The sequence below is a fragment of the Chiroxiphia lanceolata genome, chromosome Z (genome assembly GCF_009829145.1).
Source record: "Chiroxiphia lanceolata isolate bChiLan1 chromosome Z, bChiLan1.pri, whole genome shotgun sequence".
NCBI lineage: Eukaryota > Metazoa > Chordata > Aves > Passeriformes > Pipridae > Chiroxiphia > Chiroxiphia lanceolata.
Window position 1 is genome coordinate 62,262,894 of NC_045671.1, and position 19,458 is coordinate 62,282,351.

General features: G+C 43.7%; 1 protein-coding gene across 1 annotated transcript in view; it reads left to right on the top strand.

The window, feature by feature from the left end:
* The window catches only part of MUSK (muscle associated receptor tyrosine kinase), a 52,548-nt gene that overhangs the window by 18,375 nt on the left and 14,715 nt on the right, over positions 1–19,458 (top strand). The window contains exons 6-11 of the mRNA XM_032675637.1: positions 4,931–5,055; positions 8,899–9,058; positions 10,580–10,586; positions 13,340–13,606; positions 18,637–18,812; positions 19,229–19,252. Coding sequence (XP_032531528.1) covers positions 4,931–5,055; positions 8,899–9,058; positions 10,580–10,586; positions 13,340–13,606; positions 18,637–18,812; positions 19,229–19,252 — 759 coding nt within the window. The remainder of the gene's footprint in view (positions 1–4,930; positions 5,056–8,898; positions 9,059–10,579; positions 10,587–13,339; positions 13,607–18,636; positions 18,813–19,228; positions 19,253–19,458) is intronic.

The following is a 19,458-nucleotide window of genomic DNA, read 5'->3' on the forward strand; positions in this document are numbered from 1 at the left end:
CTAGTTTAGACTTGTCAGGAAGTGTGAATGGATATGAGATGAATGAATCTGAATGGGGATTTAGACAACTGGACTTTTCATTGGCAAAAGGCTGTGATCATAGTGGCACAAGTTCATGGTTCTTCAGAGCATATAGGTGGCAAGCATAAGTGATTTTTTATGGATTAGTAAGCAAAGTCCCAGCCCAGAGAACATTATTCTCTGTAGAGAAGTCATTTCCGTCTCTCATGCTTCAAAGTATGAAAGAGCTAAGGGAACACTGGCAAGCACAAACAAAAAAATGCTTGCAGTTTTGCTCCTAAGTGCTTACATATTAATTTTGCACAGTGCAAAGTCTTTACCAGGGTATTTATACCAGGAAAGTCTCTGAGACAATACATAGTTTATTGCTGCAGCAATGTAGACACATGGGAGCTCAACATGGCACCAGCTGTACCAGAGGAAAATATGTTTTCCACAGAGAATTTGCCTTTATCCACCGTGTTTTGCAGCTTAGCTGGAAAAAAAAAAGAAACCATAAGACCTGGTTGCAGTCACCCAAAAGACCATTTTTCATTATATAAAGAAACACTGGGGAAAGGGGAGCAGGCTGAGATATCAGATCTGGCAGTATGGACAAATTGTGTCTGGCTGACAGGTAAAGGCATGCTTGGGCTGTGGTGGGAAGGGAGTGTGCACCTACTGTAGCCAGGTGGTTGCCAACACAAGTTTAACTCCTGATGGTCTTATCTTGATTTGGACTATCAGGGATGCTTTACTCTGTGCCAGGACTAACAACAAATTCTTGGACATTAACACACGTGGATGTTGACAAGCTGGGTTAATTCACGTACATGAGTAAGTATTGCTCATGTTCTCTGAAAGTTGGGGTTTACCAAAGCCACAGTAGGCTTTGTATAAATACAACCTACCCCACACCCCAAAACAAGTGTTCGAATGGTCCTGATGCTCTGGGCGTCACTCTGTACTTTCCCAAAAGCAGCAGCATGGCCCCAGGCCACCTAGGCAGCTGTCTGGCTGTGACTGACCCAAACAAAAAACCAGGCCTTATCCAGACAGAGGGCAGGCATCTGGTAGGATTGCAGGATCAGGCCCCAAACCCGGGAAATGAAACACAGCTCAGTCAAAGGCAATGGGAAAACAAAGTCACCTGGAAAGAGTTAGCCATTCAAAGTGGGGGCAGGGGAGAGAGGGGCCAGGGGAAGGGGGTGCTGCTTTAATCTTTTCATGATATAAAAATTTTGTGACTGAATTAAAGCCCTACTGTTTGGACTGGATGATGTTATGCAATTCTCAGAAAAAAGAGCAGCTGGCCACGGTACAGATACCTCCTAGCAAGCCCTGCAGTGCACAGCACATCATTTACCAGGGCTGTAAAAGAAAGGACGTTTATTAAGGGGCTTGGGAGTGAAATTTGACATGCTGGCTTGGCTTTTAGCTGACTGGATTTCATTTACAGCTCCTCTGTTTTATTTTCTGCTTAAATAAATAAATAAATAAATGAAGCCCTCTTTGCCTGCCTTTCCTAACTGCTTTTTGGCAGTTGAGTAAATCCAGTGCTGAGAGCCTGGGGGTCTTGATGTGAATGTTGCTAACCTTGTGACAATGTGGCTAAGCAGGCAAAGGTCCTGCCAAAATCCACATTCAGGAGGATCCAGAAAAGGAGTACAAGTAATGGAGTTAAAAATCACCTGACTGTTGGGAATTTTCACTCTGAGAAAAAAATGAGAACAAAACATGTCCTGAGCCCACCAAATAATGTGAATTTTACAAACATTTATTACTATTTCCTGATCCTTCCTCTTCCTGCCTTTCACTCACCTCTTCCTATCAGCTGCACCATCAGATTTGCTATTTCTTCCTTGCCTTTGGCTCTTTCTTTCTTTGTGTAATTCAGTGGAGAGAAAAAAAATAGAAATCAGAGTTTTGGGGGCTGGGTTCTGCCATTTAACGGCAGGACAGATCTCCTTGCTGATGCAGTTGCCAAAATGGACCCTGAGCTCATCCTGGGGTCTTGCCCTATTTTGCACTGGTGGAAGGTGACATTGGCTGCTCTCACACAACCTGTCCTGGCTTTCCCACAGCAGCTAAGTTTGACAACAATGGCAGTGCATTAATCATTCACCCATAGGTAATGTGGCTGAGAAATAGTTGATGCTATTATTTTTAATACTGTTTTCCAAAGTCATTAAGAAAATTCTCTTTAGGAAATATGCCTCTGGGCATGTCAATGAGCTGTCACTGTTGGGATCTGGGGAGTCCAGCCCTTGTCTCAGGAAATTTCTCATTTAAAAATAAAATAATGTAACCCCTCCCCCGAGGTTATTGCAATAATTTTATCTACAGCTAAGTACTTAGTCTAAATAGCTAAACTTTAAGTAAAATACTTTTTGAAAATATGCAAATGTAAATACTTGAAATGTTGAGGGATTACATCTGTAACTTCAGTTCTGAGGGTCCTGAAAGTAAACATGGTGGCACAAGGGATAGCAGCAGTTTCAATTCCTCCACACTTTGGAAATAACACTTTGGAAATCACCTTATTTCCTTATAGGCCAAATTTTATTTAGCTATTCCTCCATGCAGTACTTCCCACAAGAAACATGTGAATGTTTAGCAGCTGTTACTGGATTTTTTTATCCCTGTATCTAGTGTTTTAAGGTTGAATAGCCTGGCCCTTTGCCTTCCCTATGCTGGCGGACAACTCTCAGGCCAGCAGTGTGCTAGGCTACTAAAGGAAGTGCTGTGATCAGTGCTAGTGGGAGGACCTTGGGAAGCGGGATGCAGCTTTCTGGCCTCTCCATAGGCGCGATGCCACGCACAAGCTGGACCAGCCACAGCACTCACTGTGGCTTTGCATGCTGCCTGTGCTATTGTCATTTTCAGAAAGTGTGCTTTTTTTATTCCTGGTTTAAAGATCCTAGCAGAACTTGGGAGAGCAGCTAGTATGGAGGAGAACATATGTGCCAGCATGACTGAGTGCTGGTAGTTAGTCACTTTGTATTAACTAAGCTGGGCATGATCTGAGCAGCAGAGTCATCACGTGGGCAGGATCCCAACACCGCACCGAGCAGCATGAGAAAAACACCAAGGGCTGCATTCCACTCTGGGATCTAACGTGCTGGCTTCAGCAGAAGCCATGAGAATGTAACTGCTGCCAGGGGACAGGCCCAAAGTTTAGTATTTCTCCAAATGAAGTATAAAAGTAATTACGAGCTTGGCCTGTAGTACTCGGGTCTGAATTCATAACCATCTGGTGCTAACGGCCTGAAGAAAAACTTCAGGCAAAGGTTTCATTTTACTTAATATCCATCAGAAAAGTCCCTGGCCAGTGACTGCAGCTTTACTCGTTAGTGATGGAGGTTCATAGCTGCTGTCTCGCTGAGGTGTAGTAGGGTGCAGAAGCCTGATGCTGCTCTGCTTTGACTTTAAGAAAGAGACACTGAGCACAGAAAGTGATGCTGCTTGGAACACATGGAAGAATTAACAAACTCAATATAATGTTTATCCTCCCCCCATTTTCACTTCAATGACATTCCTAAAACAAACCCTGCCCAGGAGTCTACTGAATGACTGTGCTCCTAAGAAGAAAAGGTTTGCATGCTGAAATTAACTCCCAGTGTTACCTATCCATGAGGAGAAGCTGGTTTTAGGCTCTTTGTTAAAACAAATCTCAGTCCCATCCCAGGTCAGAACTGGGTGAAAGGACTATGTGGAAAGCATATATTTTTTCATTCCAACTGAAATTTTGCAAAGCCTTCATGTCCCAAATATTGGACTCAGATGTTCTATTTCTGAATAGGGCAGACAGAGACACAGAGGACTGTGACTTGATCAGATATGTTGATAACATACTGATAGAAAAAGTAGCAAACAAGATATCAGGCTTGTCTGACAACTCCAAGAGAAACTCCTCTGCCTACTAAAGTTTCTGTTGGAGACTTTTAGCCATTGCTGTGCAGTCCAGAAGGTGTTACTCACTAAGCATGAGAAATTGGAGTAAGAAATGGCAGAGCTATTCAACTTGCTTCTGTATAGACATTATGGCATCTCTATTAAAAATTTTGGGTCAAAACTCAAATGTTCCAGGTGGTAAATATCTCTTTTGTGCTTTCCTCTATGCTGTCCAAGTAGAGCAGCTTGTGAAGACCATCAGAATTGTGATTCTGGATTGAAGTAGGTTTTCAGCAAAAGTACTTCAGTTGTTATTTCCACCCCACCAAAGAAAAAAATAAAATTTCTCGAAGACAGGAGAGCGCTTGTATTTAAACTGCCCACTAATTCTATTGCCACAAAAGAAGCAATAGCGGTAGAAATGGGAAGTCACTTCAAAAATCTACTTTCCTACTGTAATCTCAACTTCTTTAAGTCTTTGCCAGCCATTCCTCCTTAACTCGATGTTAGACTCTCTCCCCCAAGGGCAGCTTGTCGCGGCAATGAAAATGTTGCTGTTTGCAGCAATCCATGGCAAGTCCTAATCACTGTAATCAGACTGAGGAGTTTGTCTGACCCTTAACCTTCATGGTGCGTGATCACACTGGTGGACTTCCTCAATGGTTTTGAGTAAATTTTACAGGAGGTCACCCTTGGTAGGGCAGCATGGTAACTTTGGGTATTTGCTGTAAACTGTTCCATTTGCATGCTACTGATGAGTTTGCCCTTGGTTTTCTTGCACATTACCCCCTCTACATCGAATTGATGTAGAAATTTCCAGAGGTAAAATTTTGGTCTGTAATGTAACCACTCTGGTCACTTTCTTTCTCCTCCTCATCCTTCTCCCAAAACTCACTGGGAAGCCTGTGCTATTCTTTTCTTTTACTCATGGAGCTGTGGCTTATATCAAGACACACTGGGGAGGGAGCTCCCCCATGCCAGCACCAGCCTCAGCTTTACATTACTGTTCAACTAGCATCTTTCTCTTCTCTTGCAGTGTTTGCCAGAATCTTGAAGGCTCCTGAATCCCAAAATATCACCTTTGGTTCTGTGGTGACCTTGCGGTGCACGGCGGCCGGTGTTCCAGTCCCTACTGTCACCTGGCTGGAAAATGGGAAAGCTGTAAGTGCCTCTTTTTCATGCTTTTGGCCCTGGAGCACTGCTAGCAGACAGAAGCACAGCCCAGGGATTAAAATGCAGGGCTGGGAGCCAGCACCAGAGGTTTCTATTCCTGCCTTACTTAGCACCTTGTTATGCAATCTGGCTGAGTCCACCTCACCTCTCTGGTCCAGCTTTCTCCTCTGAAAAACACTCTCCCCCTTCTTCAGGGTGTTGCATGAGCAAATTTTTTAGGATCTGGAAACCCCAAGCTGCAGGGTGGTTTAGATACTCTCAACCTTCCTCCAAGCCAGGGTTTCTAGGACTATATTGTGGGTTTAAGTGTTTCTGCAGCTATCTTCCCTTTCTGTTCTTCTAGTGTGGTAACAAATATATGGCAAAACTGCTTATTTGACAAAATAACAAAAACCAAGGAGTTAGATAGGGCCAACTGTCTTAAGATAAAATACCCATGTTTCCACAGCATATTTGCAGAAGAGAATAGACCTGAAGTTTTCTAACTGACCTAGGTGACACAATGAAGTATGTCACCGATTTGTTCCTGTCTAGAAGCATGTCTTCAAGAAAGACACACTCCTTCAGTGGTAGGCACCAAGAGATGCAAAACCACTATATCTCACAGGAAATTGTTCCATGATTTAATGATCCTGACCATTTAAAATAGGTGCTTGCTTTGAATTTGTATGGCTTTCATGCCTGTGTGTAGGCTATTGCAATGTTTTCACTTCAGCTGAACTGAAGAGTTGCTTGACACCCAATAGTGCCTCTGCAGGAGTGAGCAGTGCACCACAGTCACAGCAGCTCTGCAGCCTGAGCCTGCCAAGGGTTTCCTCTAGTCTTCTTATGAGTGGGGTGAACATGTTTTATACTCTCTGTGGTCTTTCAACAACTTTTTTAAGCATGTGAGCCCCAGGGTGTGATGCTGTGGAGGCACGTGGAGCATCCTCTGATACAGGCTGGCAATTTTCATCCACCCTTTCTCATTGACCTCATGTCCTTCTGACCACAGGCTGACCATGACCATTCATGGCTTGCTTGTCAAACAGAACCAATAAATCCTCTTATTCAAGTTCCTTACTTCAGGGGCCTATCACCATCCTGCTCTATATCCCTTCTTTCCACATATTAAAATATGTTTTTAAGGCCCCATGGCTACTCAGCAGGCTGTCTTGCCTTCCTTACCTCCTCTAAACTTCATGGTGTGCTCCAGTCTGATTAGAGCTAATATTCCCTCAAGGTTGGTAGGGAGAACAGCAAAGGGATCAGATCAGCCTCTGCAGAGAACTGTGGATCCTCGGTGGTTTCTGACATGGTTTTTGACAGAAGTTAATTTGAGACAACTTCAAGTGTTTATTTGACTTCTTTCCCTTCGGGATTCAAACTTTTTGTAGGGTTTTGGGGTACCTAGCAGGGGCAGAGTATTTCCAGAGCACAGGCCTGTGCTCTGCCCAGATCCCTTTGTGTGGATCCCTGTGTGTGGATCCCTGTGTGTGATATGATGATTGATCCCTACCTGGGGCCGTCTGGCTTGTCATATCTGCTCTGCCCCATCCTTGCTCTGCAAAGCATAGCCCAGTCTCAGGAGGGTAGTGGTCCAAATTGCCTCATTTTAAATATGGCAAGGAGGCCTTAATGAGAGCCTGTTTCTGGGAAAGTCAGCAGGAAGTGGGTGGACTGTCAATCGTGCATTTGAAGGCTGGTTCACAACAGTAGTGAGTCATCAGAAGATGCAGCATTCCTGTGGCATTATGGTCTCTGAACACTGACCTGTAATTGTCCTGAGGCTTAAAGAGTGGGATTCTTGCTGAGCTTATTGAACTGCCCTTGAAGAGAAGGATGGAAACTCCTCTGTGCAGCAGCTGCCTTGCCTATCTAAATAGAAATACAATTAATTTTTCTCCTGCTACACACTACAGGGCATCATGGGCCTTATAATTTGGTTTTTCATACTCCAAAGAATAAATGAAGCAGATGTGAAGATGTGAAGAAGTCTCTGGTTTGGTGGTGGCTGAGGGGGTATTTTAAGGGCTAAAAAGAGACCTGCTGGGAAAAAAATCTCAGGAAATGTATTTGAAAAGGGAAGGGAATTAATTAACACAAGGAGATATCTTGAAGTTCCTGGTAGAGAAAACCACAGCTGGCCAGTGTGGAAATCCTAGGCACCACTATCCCACATGTTCACCTGTGATTTTCCATGGTACATGGTACATACTCCTCATACTGCTTGCAGTTACATGAGCGACCTCTTCCTTCTGCGTCCAAGCTGTAATAAAAAGTCCCAGTTCTCTGTGCTCACCAGGCACAGTTCAATGCTGCCAGACATGGTACACCCAAGGCCTGAAGATCAAGAAGTGAGAGAAGACTGGATTAGCAAAAGCTGCTTGGGGCAAGCAGCCACAAATCCCAGGTGGATGCTGGGAGGCAGGAGCAACCTGTAAGAAATTCCCCTTTTCTACTGGGAAGGTCTCCACATTATTTTAGTGTTGAATGGATTGGGAGAGAAAAAGATTCTAAAACTAAATCTGACCAGAACTGTAATAAAAGAGAAAATTGTGGAAAAATATCCCCTGATCTTCCACCCACTTGAATGGACTTCACAGTGTAAGGGCAAAAATATCCCCGGCCCCTGTATTAACACAGTGACTGGCATACCTGGTGCAACACTTGCAAACTGTTCTGGTCTGATTATTTACTGATTTCTTCCCATACACATTCTCTTACCACAATTCCAAGTTGAACTTGAGTGAGGCAAAACAAATATTTTCTTTTCGGCATTTTCTTTTTAGAGAGGATCCAATCTGCTTACAAAACATGTGATACAGCACTGATGTGTTCCTTCTTGCTTTTTCAATTATAGCTGTTAATACATATGGGTATTTCATCTCATTGAAACATCTCATTGAAAGCACATTTCTACTAACCCTCTGGGAGTTCAGATTGATATCTCTGTCTTCTCAATTAGATGCATAGGTAGAGTGCTTTGCTGGGATGGGTCCAGGGAGACAATTATCACTGTTCTTAGAGTCAGGTCACACCTCTGGGATCCACATTCAACCACATCTCACTTGAATTACATTTGATACTTCCTCTCAGTATGAAGATTAAAGCACACAATGCTGCTCCTTCCTATTGTGCTTGCAAGGTTGATGTACCATGCCCTCCTACTTTAATGAATCCCATATGAGCAGGAAAAACTTGATAAAATCAAGCCAAACTGGCCAAAATTAGCAGGCTTCAAGCTCATTTACCTGGGAATTTCTGATCTGGCCAAAATCACCACATTTGCAGCCCCTTCCATATTTCCAGTTGTGAGATAAAAAAAATCTACCAGATATTTGCAGAAGTGTTGGAGCTATAGCACTTTCTTTGCTCATGACTGCTTTGAAAGTGTGGCAGTGGTTATATTAATCCAGTATCAATGACTTCCAAACTATTTTCTTTTCTTCCTCTGTATAGCCGATGTCCACAAAGTCACCTTGTGCCCTTCCTTGCTAAGGCATGAAGAGGCAAACAATCTACTACAAGAAGTCCTGGAGTAATTAGCCAGATAAATTACATGAGCCAAATTGCAACTGTGGCCCTCTGGAACTGACAACTAATTGCAAAAATATTGCGGAAGTGTGAAATAGGAGAGACCTTTAACATTTACTTTTGTCTGTGAAGTCAGCTGCTATGAAAGCACGAAAGTAACCCCAGCAGCTTTAACTCTCTGCCACCTCCATCTATATGCCACATCTTTCTCTGCTAATTTAAGTGCTTGTGGCTATACCTCTTAGATTTTACCTTAGTTTGCTTGTTTGCCCCTTTGTTGGAAATATCACTGCACTGGGCTTTTTACTCTTTTAGGTTTCTGCAGGGTCTATAATGGAAAGTGTCAAGGACAGAGTGGTTGATTCCAGACTGCAGGTGTATGTCACCCGACCTGGCCTGTTCACTTGCCTTGCCACGAACAAACACAGCAAAACTTTTGGAGCCGCAAAAGCAGCAGCAACCATCAGCATTTCAGGTAGGCAGGGAGAGAAGGGGTGATTAATTTTTTACTCTTGCAATCACAAGAGAGTGATTGCTGGGAGAGAAGAAAGGGGCGTGAAGTACTCCGGAGGAAGAGGGAAAGCCTTGGAGAGCTGATGGCGTGCGGGGGCTTAAATTTGAGTACAAGTGCATCCCCCACCAGGCTATTTCCTCATATATTCTTACACTTTGGAGACTGCCACAGCTGTCATTTCCTGAATGTTTGATGCTGTCTTGTACTTTGTGTCCCAGAAGTGCACTTGGTAAATTCATCCATGTGAAGGAAGTCGTGACCATGACCCAGCATTGGTATCACCTAACAGCAAAGTGAAAATAGCTTTGAACAGTTTAGCTTCACAGGGGGTTGCATCCAGAAAGCAGGGAGGTTGCTGTCAGAGTAGTATCCCACCCTGCCTGGAGTAATCTCTGCTTCCAGAGACATCTCCTAAATGTGAAAAGGATGTTCCAAAGGGAAGAAATACCAAAGGTCAGAGCTAGCTAGCAACATTTGGCACACAGAGAAAAAGGTGGCATCTTGTGCCTTCCCTCTTTGGACAGTCAGGGAGGTATAGTTAGAGGAAAGAGTAATCCCACAGGACATGGGATGATAGCCTTGGTCCTGCTTTTAACCAGGCAGGCACCTGTTCCTCTCTCTGTGCCTTAGCTGCTTCATTGTTGAAAAAATAACCATGCTCTTTCTTACACTGGGCATTGAAACCTACCAGCAAGCTCTGCCTTGTAAGAGACTCAGCACTTGATGCTGTATTTCACAACTTCCATAGCTTTTGTATTTTTCAACTGTATCTTTTTGTATTTTTCAACTTCTGCTTTTAGCCCACGCAAGTCCCTGTCCCACAAATGCAGTGGGGAGGGTAGGTGCTTTGGGCGGGTGGGAGGGGTTGCACTGCTCTCCTCTGGGCTGTGTTCAACAGGAGGGAAACAGTCACCTAGACCTGATCAGGAGTCTGCCTTAGCCTTGTTCCATCTCACAAGAGTCCCAGGGCAGAGGTGTCCTGGTCCTTGGCTGGCACAGTCCAGCTCCCTGTGGCACTGGCAAGCTGGAGGCACCGTCATGTGACAGTGCTGCATCTCCAGCCCTAGTTTCTCTCGCCTGTTACAGCTGCTGCCTGAAGTAATGAGTATGTGGGTGGTTTAAACAGAGGGTACTACCTGCTAGTTATGTAGGACCAAAAGGATCAGGGTAAAAATGTGAGTTTAGGGTGCAACAGTCCACTTCAGCTGGCACTGAGTCAACAATGCACTTCCTCCTCCTCATTCCTTCTCTCTTTACAGCATCCAGTGTTGCCCAATATTTCTTCCCCACAAGAAGGTACAAAAAAAGGACAGAATTTAGATGTATTCTTTTTCAGACAGCTTATGGTTCTCAGACAGATTTCCTATCATGGAAATGCCAACTTACACGTCTCAGAGGGAGCAATGAAGTGTCACTGATATCTTTTCCATTTCTTCTTTCTCCTGGTTCATCACAATTCCTGGATTTGGTGCTTCTTGGCAGAGTGGAGGTAAGAATGAATTTCTGTGGCTTTGTGGAAGTTTTTTCTGGACCAGGGAGAAGAGAAATGATGAACCAAGGGGATTTGGTTAGTTTGGCTTAAATAAAGAGAGAGGGTTTCTGTATGCCAGTCATGCAGATGAGGTTCACCTGAAGGGTACACTGAGCTCCTTTATAGAGGCATAATTGGAGACTGAGCTCAGGTAGATAAGAATGATTTTGTATCAAGCAAGCAGTGGATCACACAACAGTAAGGGTGTTTGAAATATAGTAGTGGGCAGAATATTTTGTAGTAAATTCTGTTCACAGTTACAGATCCACAACTTCACTTGACCTTATAAACTTACATAGCAAAGCTTAACTGCAAGTTAAACTCCTGTGTATACACAGTCAGTAAATGTAATTTGGTTTGGTGATGACCAGGTTAGGGCAAGAGAAGTTTAAATTTGTTCCAAGCAGTTATGAATGGTAAAGCCACTTATATGTGATGGGAAATGCACCTCTGCGTAATAATTTTTGAACAATTTAGGTGGATTTTTGTTTTTACCATATTTTTACATGCTGCACTGGCAGATCACTCTGGAAGGAAAAGAGAGGGTTAGCTTGGGAGGTGGGCTGGGGGCTTCTGGCCCTCAGAGAAATCAGCATGGCCCGAGAAAGTCTGAGCAGATGGCTTTGCCAGTCTGCTGACACAGGCCCCTGGCAAAGGCCATCGTCTCCATTACAGGGCTTGCTAGATTGATTCAGGAAGTCTGTAAGTGATTAAGTGACCACCAATGATGATGGCAGACCTATGCCTTACACCTGCACCTGTGAAGGTGTGACAGGCATGGGAACAGTGCTCAAATGCTGAGCCTTTCAGTCCCACAGATGTTCTCAATACTCACTGAACGAAATTCCCTTTCTGTGACAAGGCAATGTGAGAAACACGTTGTTGCTACTTCTCCATTGCAACTTGCTCTGTGTCTCCTTGAATGTTTTAGAAAATCAAGGAATCACAGCCTAAGCACTGAAGGCTGTTGTCAGGCAGCTTCTGCAGCCCACTAAAGTCAGCAGCACAGCAGCCCCATGTACGCCTGCCCCTGCTTTTGCCTCTTGGACACAGGAAGGTAGCAACTTTCACATTAAGCACAATGGGTATGATTGGGTAAATGTAAACAACATGAACCCTGAATGCCACAAACAGTTCTATCAGGGTGCTGGGGGCATTGCATCGCTTTGGGGCAACATGCTGTACACCAGGGTGATGTCTTGGGCTGTGAGACTGGTGCAGCATGCTGGGGAACACCTGCGTCACATGAAGGCATGTCCATGGAGCCTGGGATGATGGGGGGTGTCACAGCATCACTGCCATTTTGGTAATACCTCAAGGGGTTGGTTCCTGTATTTTTTAGCCAACGCGAAATAGAAAAAAATATAATTTAAAAAAAATTCGCACGGAACCCAAAGAATAGCAGGTGAAACAGGGCCAGGGAGTGTGATCTGTAAAGAGCAGCATTTGAAAAGGAGAAATGTGAGCATACTGTGTAATTCCTTGTCCATATACCTCCAGCTTTCTGAAGAAAAAACAGTAAGAAAACCCATAGTTAACGATGCGTGATTATTTCGACAGGGGAAAGAAATACAAGGCAAAAATACAAGCTCTGTTGACTGCTCCAAATGGTTGGCATGTTGTGAATTGAACTCCCTGACCCCAGTTACGCTGACCAAATGAGCAATGGGGACAGCTGCACCCCACCCTCCTCCCCTCCCGATTTGGCCATGCCCCATGCACAGGGAGTCTGTTATCCCAGGTTTCCCTCCCATGCCAAGGACACGGCATCTCACGGGCTGCCTAGGCAGAGGGCATCTCCTCACCCGCAGACCTTGCTGCTGTTGGGTGGCTGTGGAAGCTACAGCTACAGCTGACCTGTGCACTTCCCTTGCTCTGCTGCTCCATTTTTATGGCTGTGGTGAAGAAGGGAGGGATCTCCTAGATGCAAAAATCACAGGAAAGATAAATAAATGGCCCTCAAATGAGCTGGGCCTAGTGCGCTTTTTATTGCTCCTGCATAGCTTTGTCTCCATCCTTTGTGGCAGGAGTTTGCAATGTGGGAGATATGGTTAGGAGAGGAGAAGATGGACCTTACAGGGAAGAACTAGGAAATAAAATTCAGAGACCTGTGCCTTCCTCCTCTTTGTGTCTCCCGCCTAAACACGTGTGGAAGTGAGGCGTGGTCAGGAGGGTTGCAGGAGCTGAGGAGGGGCAGGCAGGAGTTTGGTCTGATCTTGTGAAAAATTCCCTGGCACATGTTGGATTGGACTTTTTTGGCTCTTGCTCATCAAGTCCATCCTAAATTAAACAGTTGTTAGACAGCAGAGCAAAAAACCCTGAGTTATAACAGGGCTGCAAAAGAAGAATGGCTGATGCCTACTGCAGGGAAAATAAAATGGTTTCCCATAGGGCCTAGGGAGAGGGTGAGGAGCCATGCTAGGCCATGGTTGTGTTTGATTGCTCAGTCTTTTGCCCACTTATAAAGTTCACAATACTTGGCAAGATCCTCATCCCTGGAACTCGCTAGGGCTCACACCAGGGTACTTTGCAGGTTTCATTTTTGGAATATATTAGCTGGTCTCAGTGATTATAACTGTCTGCTATCTCCTCTGCCTTCTGTTAGCCTTATACATTCTACTTTATTCAGAAACAGAGCCTAGGCATTGTGAGCCTGCAGCTGTTTAGGGCTGTGAGCTTACTCTATGTGTGTCTTCTCTTGTCCTCAACAGCAAGCTGTACAAGGGTGATGCAGGTTACTGCAGCACTTACAGAGGTGAGGTGTGCAGTGCTATCTTGGCGAAGAATGCTCTTGTTTTCTTCAACTCCTCCTATGCTGACCCAGAGGAGACCCAAGAGCTGCTTGTGCATACTGCCTGGACTGAACTGAAAATGGTGAGTTCATTCTGCCAACCGGCTGCTGAGTCTCTGCTGTGTAACTACATCTTCCAGGAGTGCAATCCCTCCGGAGCTGGGCCAGCTCCAAAACCAGTGTGCAGGTAAATGAAGAAAAAAATGCTCATATTTCACTTTCATTTCATGGGGATGTGTAGGCAGCTGCGGAGTGGTGAGGGACTGACCAGCCTTACAGTAGCATTAAGTGAAGTTGGGCCCTCTAGGTTTGCATAGGTTTTCCCTTTGCTCTCTTCTCTGTACACCCAGAGATGACCAATTCAGCTCTGTCTGTGCTCATTGCTAGGGTACAGACTGAATTCCAGGCCCAGACCTTTGTATTATATCAGGCATTTAGTGGACAGTGTTGAAAAGAAGTATCCATTTGAATGACACAGTTGGTTTAAATAATTAACGTATTGTTATCAGTTAAATCTTCCTATGTCAGTCTGTACTTACTATTACTATCAAAAGTAATTGCTTATTTGGAACTTTGACTAAATACAGCCCCAGAGTATGCAATAAATCTGGCCAAGGCAATTATTTAGCACTTTGCACTAAGACAAAGATGGAACAAAAAAAGACGACATCAGAGATACTGACACTGTAATTGTACCTGCTAAACCAAAACTCGAATCTGGCTCTTATATCCTTTCATATGCAGAGAAAAGTCCATTGAAACTGGGCTGACAGGGATCCTGAGGAGTCCAAAGCATCTCTCACTAATCCACTGCTGACAGATATTTGTGTACACATCCCAGTGGCAGAGACACTGCTCCCTCCCCATGCAACCTCCTGAGCAGTCCTTTCCTCATTCCTTGTCCTCCCACCACGGCCATGGAGGCGAGTTTCTTCCCTTCCTCTTTGCAGTGAGATTTTAAATCTTCCCCATTTCTCTGACTAGAAAAACCAGTTTTTTCCAAGCTCTGCACATAGCTCTTGCTTTTCTGGCCAGGTCCAAGTTCTGTTACTGTTGACTATAATGGAGTTATGACTGCTTAGTGTGTCTTTCCGAGGACAGCCCCTTATAGATATATCAGGATGAAGCTTTCTTTTTTCCTAGTACATTCACCCCTGGAGGACTAGTCATTACCCATTTCACATTTGGGCAACTGACATCCTTGCCTGAAGTGCAGTGCTTTGTTCTCATCTTCCTTGAAACACTTTTTAAAAATTTATTCAGATCTCTGTTTATTGGAAGAGCATCCCCAACTCTACTGTCTCAACTAAAATACAAGTCTTCTGTGCAGATATGGCAAGCACAGTGCCAGCTGGACTTGGGCTAGATATGATCTACTGGCAGTTATTTTTCCAGTTATGTAGGGGCTTTTCAGGGCAATAGCAGCACATTGTTTTTGTAATCTGGACCTTACTGGTTGCTCCTCCTTTAAGGTCTCTAAAACAAAGGCACAGAGGAAAAGCCCAATATGCATTCAGTTTTCTGCTTGGTATCTGTGATGTTCAGTATTTTACCATCAACAGAGTGGTGGCATATATGCTACAAAAAAAGTGTATGTGCAAGTATCCACAGATAATCATTCAGCCAAGTACTGAAACTTACTTTTTACGGGCACACTTCTCCCTGCCACCTCATTATTCTACTCTTTGTCACTGTGCCCTTAAGTACATGATCTCTGTACCTTTTTTCAAGATGTGTGTCAGTATTTATATTTCAGCCACACATGTGCGGCACATTTGTCAGCTAAGGATTTTGCACAGTGCTCCACAAAGCATTTCAGTTAGATTAGGGCCTTGCTTCATTTACTTCTACTCAAATGTGGCCCTGTAGGACCAGAACTCATGGTAAGTGACTGAACGCTTGCACTTCTGGGGCATTTCTAAAGTCAGAGTGACATAAATCAACATAAATCTGCACTTGATCTTGAGCTAACAGGTACAGCATTTGCAAATATGTCTAAATGCTAATGGATTTGCCTGGCATCATCCTTCTTCAAATCCATGAGTCAGTGTTGGGTTTTTTTTGATTATTACCCCCTCCCCCTGCCGCCCCCCCTCCCCCCAATTTTAATGCAGCTTTCTTCATAACAAAAGCCCTGTAACAGCATCCTTTCCAGTTCTTGTTCCCAGAGCACATCAGCTGGACAGCAGTTCTTCCAAAGCCCTAGCCCAATACTCCTCTTGAAAACTCAGACATCTAATATGTACTTCTGAACAGCTGAGAGAGGTCTGGAGGCTCTTTAACACATCTCACGTAGTCTTGGTTACTTTTCAATTATCTTGATTACTTTTTACCGACAACTTTATACCTCTCTGCAGATACTGGCTAGACTACACAAGTTTTCAGCTGAAATACTTCATGAGTAAAAATTTAACCATCTCAGAGGTGGGAGAATTCTCCCAGTTTTTGAGGGACATATTTCCCCTGACATATTTTCATGTAGTTTTGTCTTATTTTTTATTCTCTGCACCAGTTTTTCTCACTCCATGACATATTTTTTTAATGTTCATTTTGGTTTGGGAGCTATCTAGCAAGAATAACAACTGACAGACTAAGTAAAGCTTTTATAAAAGTGATCAGGGAATAAAACAATATGAAATGAAACAGAAAAAAGCAACATGGGAAAAGTTTCACTTCATGTAAATTAAGATGTAAGTTGATTAAAATGAGAGTTTTTAAGAAAAGTGATGTCTCATTTCATAATTCTTGATTATGTCTGCCTTTTGCGACTGGCTGCTATTGTGACAGCAAAAGAAACATCCTCAGTTTCTATTCCAATCACTGCTGATATGAGGTAACAAGGCTGCAGGGAACTGTCTTTTGTTGGAAAATGTCTCACTTTGTTTGGGCCACCTCCTCTTAAATAGTCTCTTGTGGTCCCTAAAAACACTACTGCCACACTTATTCTCTTCTGCCATTACTGTTCTTTGTCCATCTGTCATTTACATGACATAAAACGTCTAATAATAATCTGAAGTTATCTTTGCATATGATCTCATCAAGCTCTCGCTGCTCAGCATTAAGTGTTACAACAATGGTATGAACCCAGCTAGAGAAGACTGATCATCATTCCCTCTGGTTGCCTTACCATGCATCCAGGGTGGGTCTGTGGTAAAGATAACATTCCTTTAATGCTGGGGCAGACAACATTGCAGAGAAAGGGTCTTTTCTGTTTTGCAATTGAATAAGGGGCTTATTTAACAATGCTCAGGCTCCAGGAGTGAACAAAGCTAATTCAACCCAGATCTCCCAATCTCAGCAAATGGAAGTTTTTCTCATTTCCCTATCTAAGCATTTCTTTACTTCAGAAGGTCATTCCTGTTCCATGTGTTGTTTAACATAAAAAAGATAAATTATGCCATCTGGCTGCATTCTGGTTTCCATGAAGTAAGGAAGGAATAAACCAGCATTGGCTAAAACCAAGCAAAAAGCAGCAGAGCTTTGATGGCTTCAGCCTGCAAACTTGAAGGGCATCCATTAGTGTTGCAGAAAAGCTGTTGCCCTGGTAGAATTCCCAATGACCTGCATCCTTCAGGTCCTTTAGAGTATTTGGAGTGTTGATAGTCATTTCGAAATGTCATGGCCATCTGCTCTTGCCAAAACTGTTGTATAATTAAGCAGATTGCATCAGGTGATGAATTTGGCTAAATCCTTCCCCATGGACCCCAACAATACCTTTCTACCTTTCTGAATCACTGTGTGATGGTTGGAAAAGTTGTGGATCTGTGAAGGACTTCAGCTGAACTCAGTAAAAGCAACCTCTGCACAAAGCTGGTTTTTCAACTCAAACTCTCAAGAATAACTGCATAAATAAGCAAATGAGTGATAAATTGACCAATGCAACAAGTCCACAAACTTTCTAGTACAGTGTATTCCCTTCCCTTCCCTTCCCTTCCCTTCCCTTCCCTTCCCTTCCCTTCCCTTCCCTTCCCTTCCCTTCCCTTCCCTTCCCTTCCCTTCCCTTCCCTTCCCTTCCCTTCCCTTCCCTTCCCTTCCCTTCCCTTCCCTTCCCTTCCCTTCCCTTCCCTTCCCTTCCCTTCCCTTCCCTTCCCTTCCCTTCCCTTCCCTTCCCTTCCCTTCCCTTCCCTTCCCTTCCCTTCCCTTCCCTTCCCTTCCCTTCCCTTCCCTTCCCTTCCCTTCCCTTCCCTTCCCTTCCCTTCCCTTCCCTTTTCTTTCTTCCCTAGAGCAGATATTTTTGCCTTGCCCTTCTTCACAAAGACTTTCTCATGTAAGGCCCATTTAAACATCCAAAGCACTTCTTGTCAGTGGATGTTTCACATTGTTATGTGGTAGGTAATACATAGGCAAGTCTCTTTTTTGCCAGGTGTTCTAAAGCTTTTACTGCAGAGAGCCGACAGAGAAAAAAGAGAAAGTTGTCTGTGGAGAAAAGAAGATAATTGAATGAATGATTCTGTGACATTAAAAATACAGGCAAATATTTAATTTAAGACAATTAAGAATTGCAGCTCATTTCTTGCTTTTAATAGATGACACGTTAATTTAGAAAAAACAGGTGAGATTTTCAAAATGTACTGAAAATTTCAAACTTCAGACATGTGATGTGAGAGGCTATTTGCAGGAGCATGTAATGACAGGACAAGGGGGAATGTCTTCAAACTGAAAGAGAGTAGATTTGGATTAGGTATGATGTAGAATTCTTTATTGTAAGTGTGGTGAGGCACTGGAAGAGGTTTCCCAGAGAAGTTGTGGATGCCTCATCCCTGGAAGTGTCCAAGGCCAGGTTGGATGGGGCTTAAAGCAACCTGGTCTAGTGTAAGGTGTCCCTGCCTATGGCAGGGGGGTTGAAACTAAATTATTTTTGAGGTATCTTCCAACCCAAGCCATTCTATGATTCTCTGATGTTTACTAGTAGACAACATCAAAAAATCTGTATGAAAAGATGAGAATGAACTCCTTACAGACTGTGATGTTCGTTGTGTCTTGAGCATAACCCCACTTTATTAAAAATGTGGTTTTGTTTGTTTCCTAAAGGAAGCTCTTACATTTCATACAGTTTCCTTTATGGTTTATGAGCCAGACAAACTGGCTTTAAAGATGTGTGACTCCATTAATGGATTTCTGTCAGCCTGCATAACCCCTGCATATCCCAGCTAAGTGCAGCTATTGTTATCAAGCTATTGACTGCTGTATTTCACTGTTTTTTGCAAAATAATGTAGAGAGAATTGCCTTGCTGTAAAGGATCTCTACTGCTTTAAGGAATGGCTCTCAATGGAGGAAAACTCTCAGAAGGGGATTTACAAGCCAGGGCTGATGTTGCTCACTCTTCCTGAATGCAACAGGCTGCCCAGCCTGCATGAGGACCCCAGCTCCTGCACCCACATCCCTTTCTTTGGTAAGGTGGCACATGCTGCCCATTGTCCAGAGACCTGTGTTCTTGGTAAGGGAGGGGGGAAGGATGAGATCCATAACTTGCAGCTAAAGTAAAAGCCAATGATGGGTACCATCCTGTCAGCACCTGTGCATGGAATTGTGGCAGCTGCATTGGGTGATTGCCTGTCTCGCCCAACTGGGGTGTGGGAAAAATCTCTCAAGTAAATAAAACCTGGATCCTTATTGAGAAGATCATAACAATTTCATAAAACAGTCTTAATGATGGCAAAATTGCCATTCAGGTGCCTTTGCAAAGAAACAAGCTGTTTAAACACTGCTAGGGTGAGAACTTTTTCCTATAACATGCTCCTAAGTAAGCATCCACTTATACTACATCCTGGACAATCTCTCCTTACATCTTGTCTTATCTTTTTACAGATTTTAAGAAGGAGAATATAACCAGTAAGTAGACTGCTCCAGGTTCTGTATTTTTAAAGGTGGACATGATATTCTTCATTGAATATGCAGTTTGCACAGTAATTTTGTGTTTTTCTTTGGCCTGGCTGGCTGAATTTGGGTGATTACCAGGGAATGTCTGAGTTGCCACATCCAAGGCATGGGAAACACATTTCCAGCTCTTCAGAGTCTGGGGGAAATATGTGCTGGTA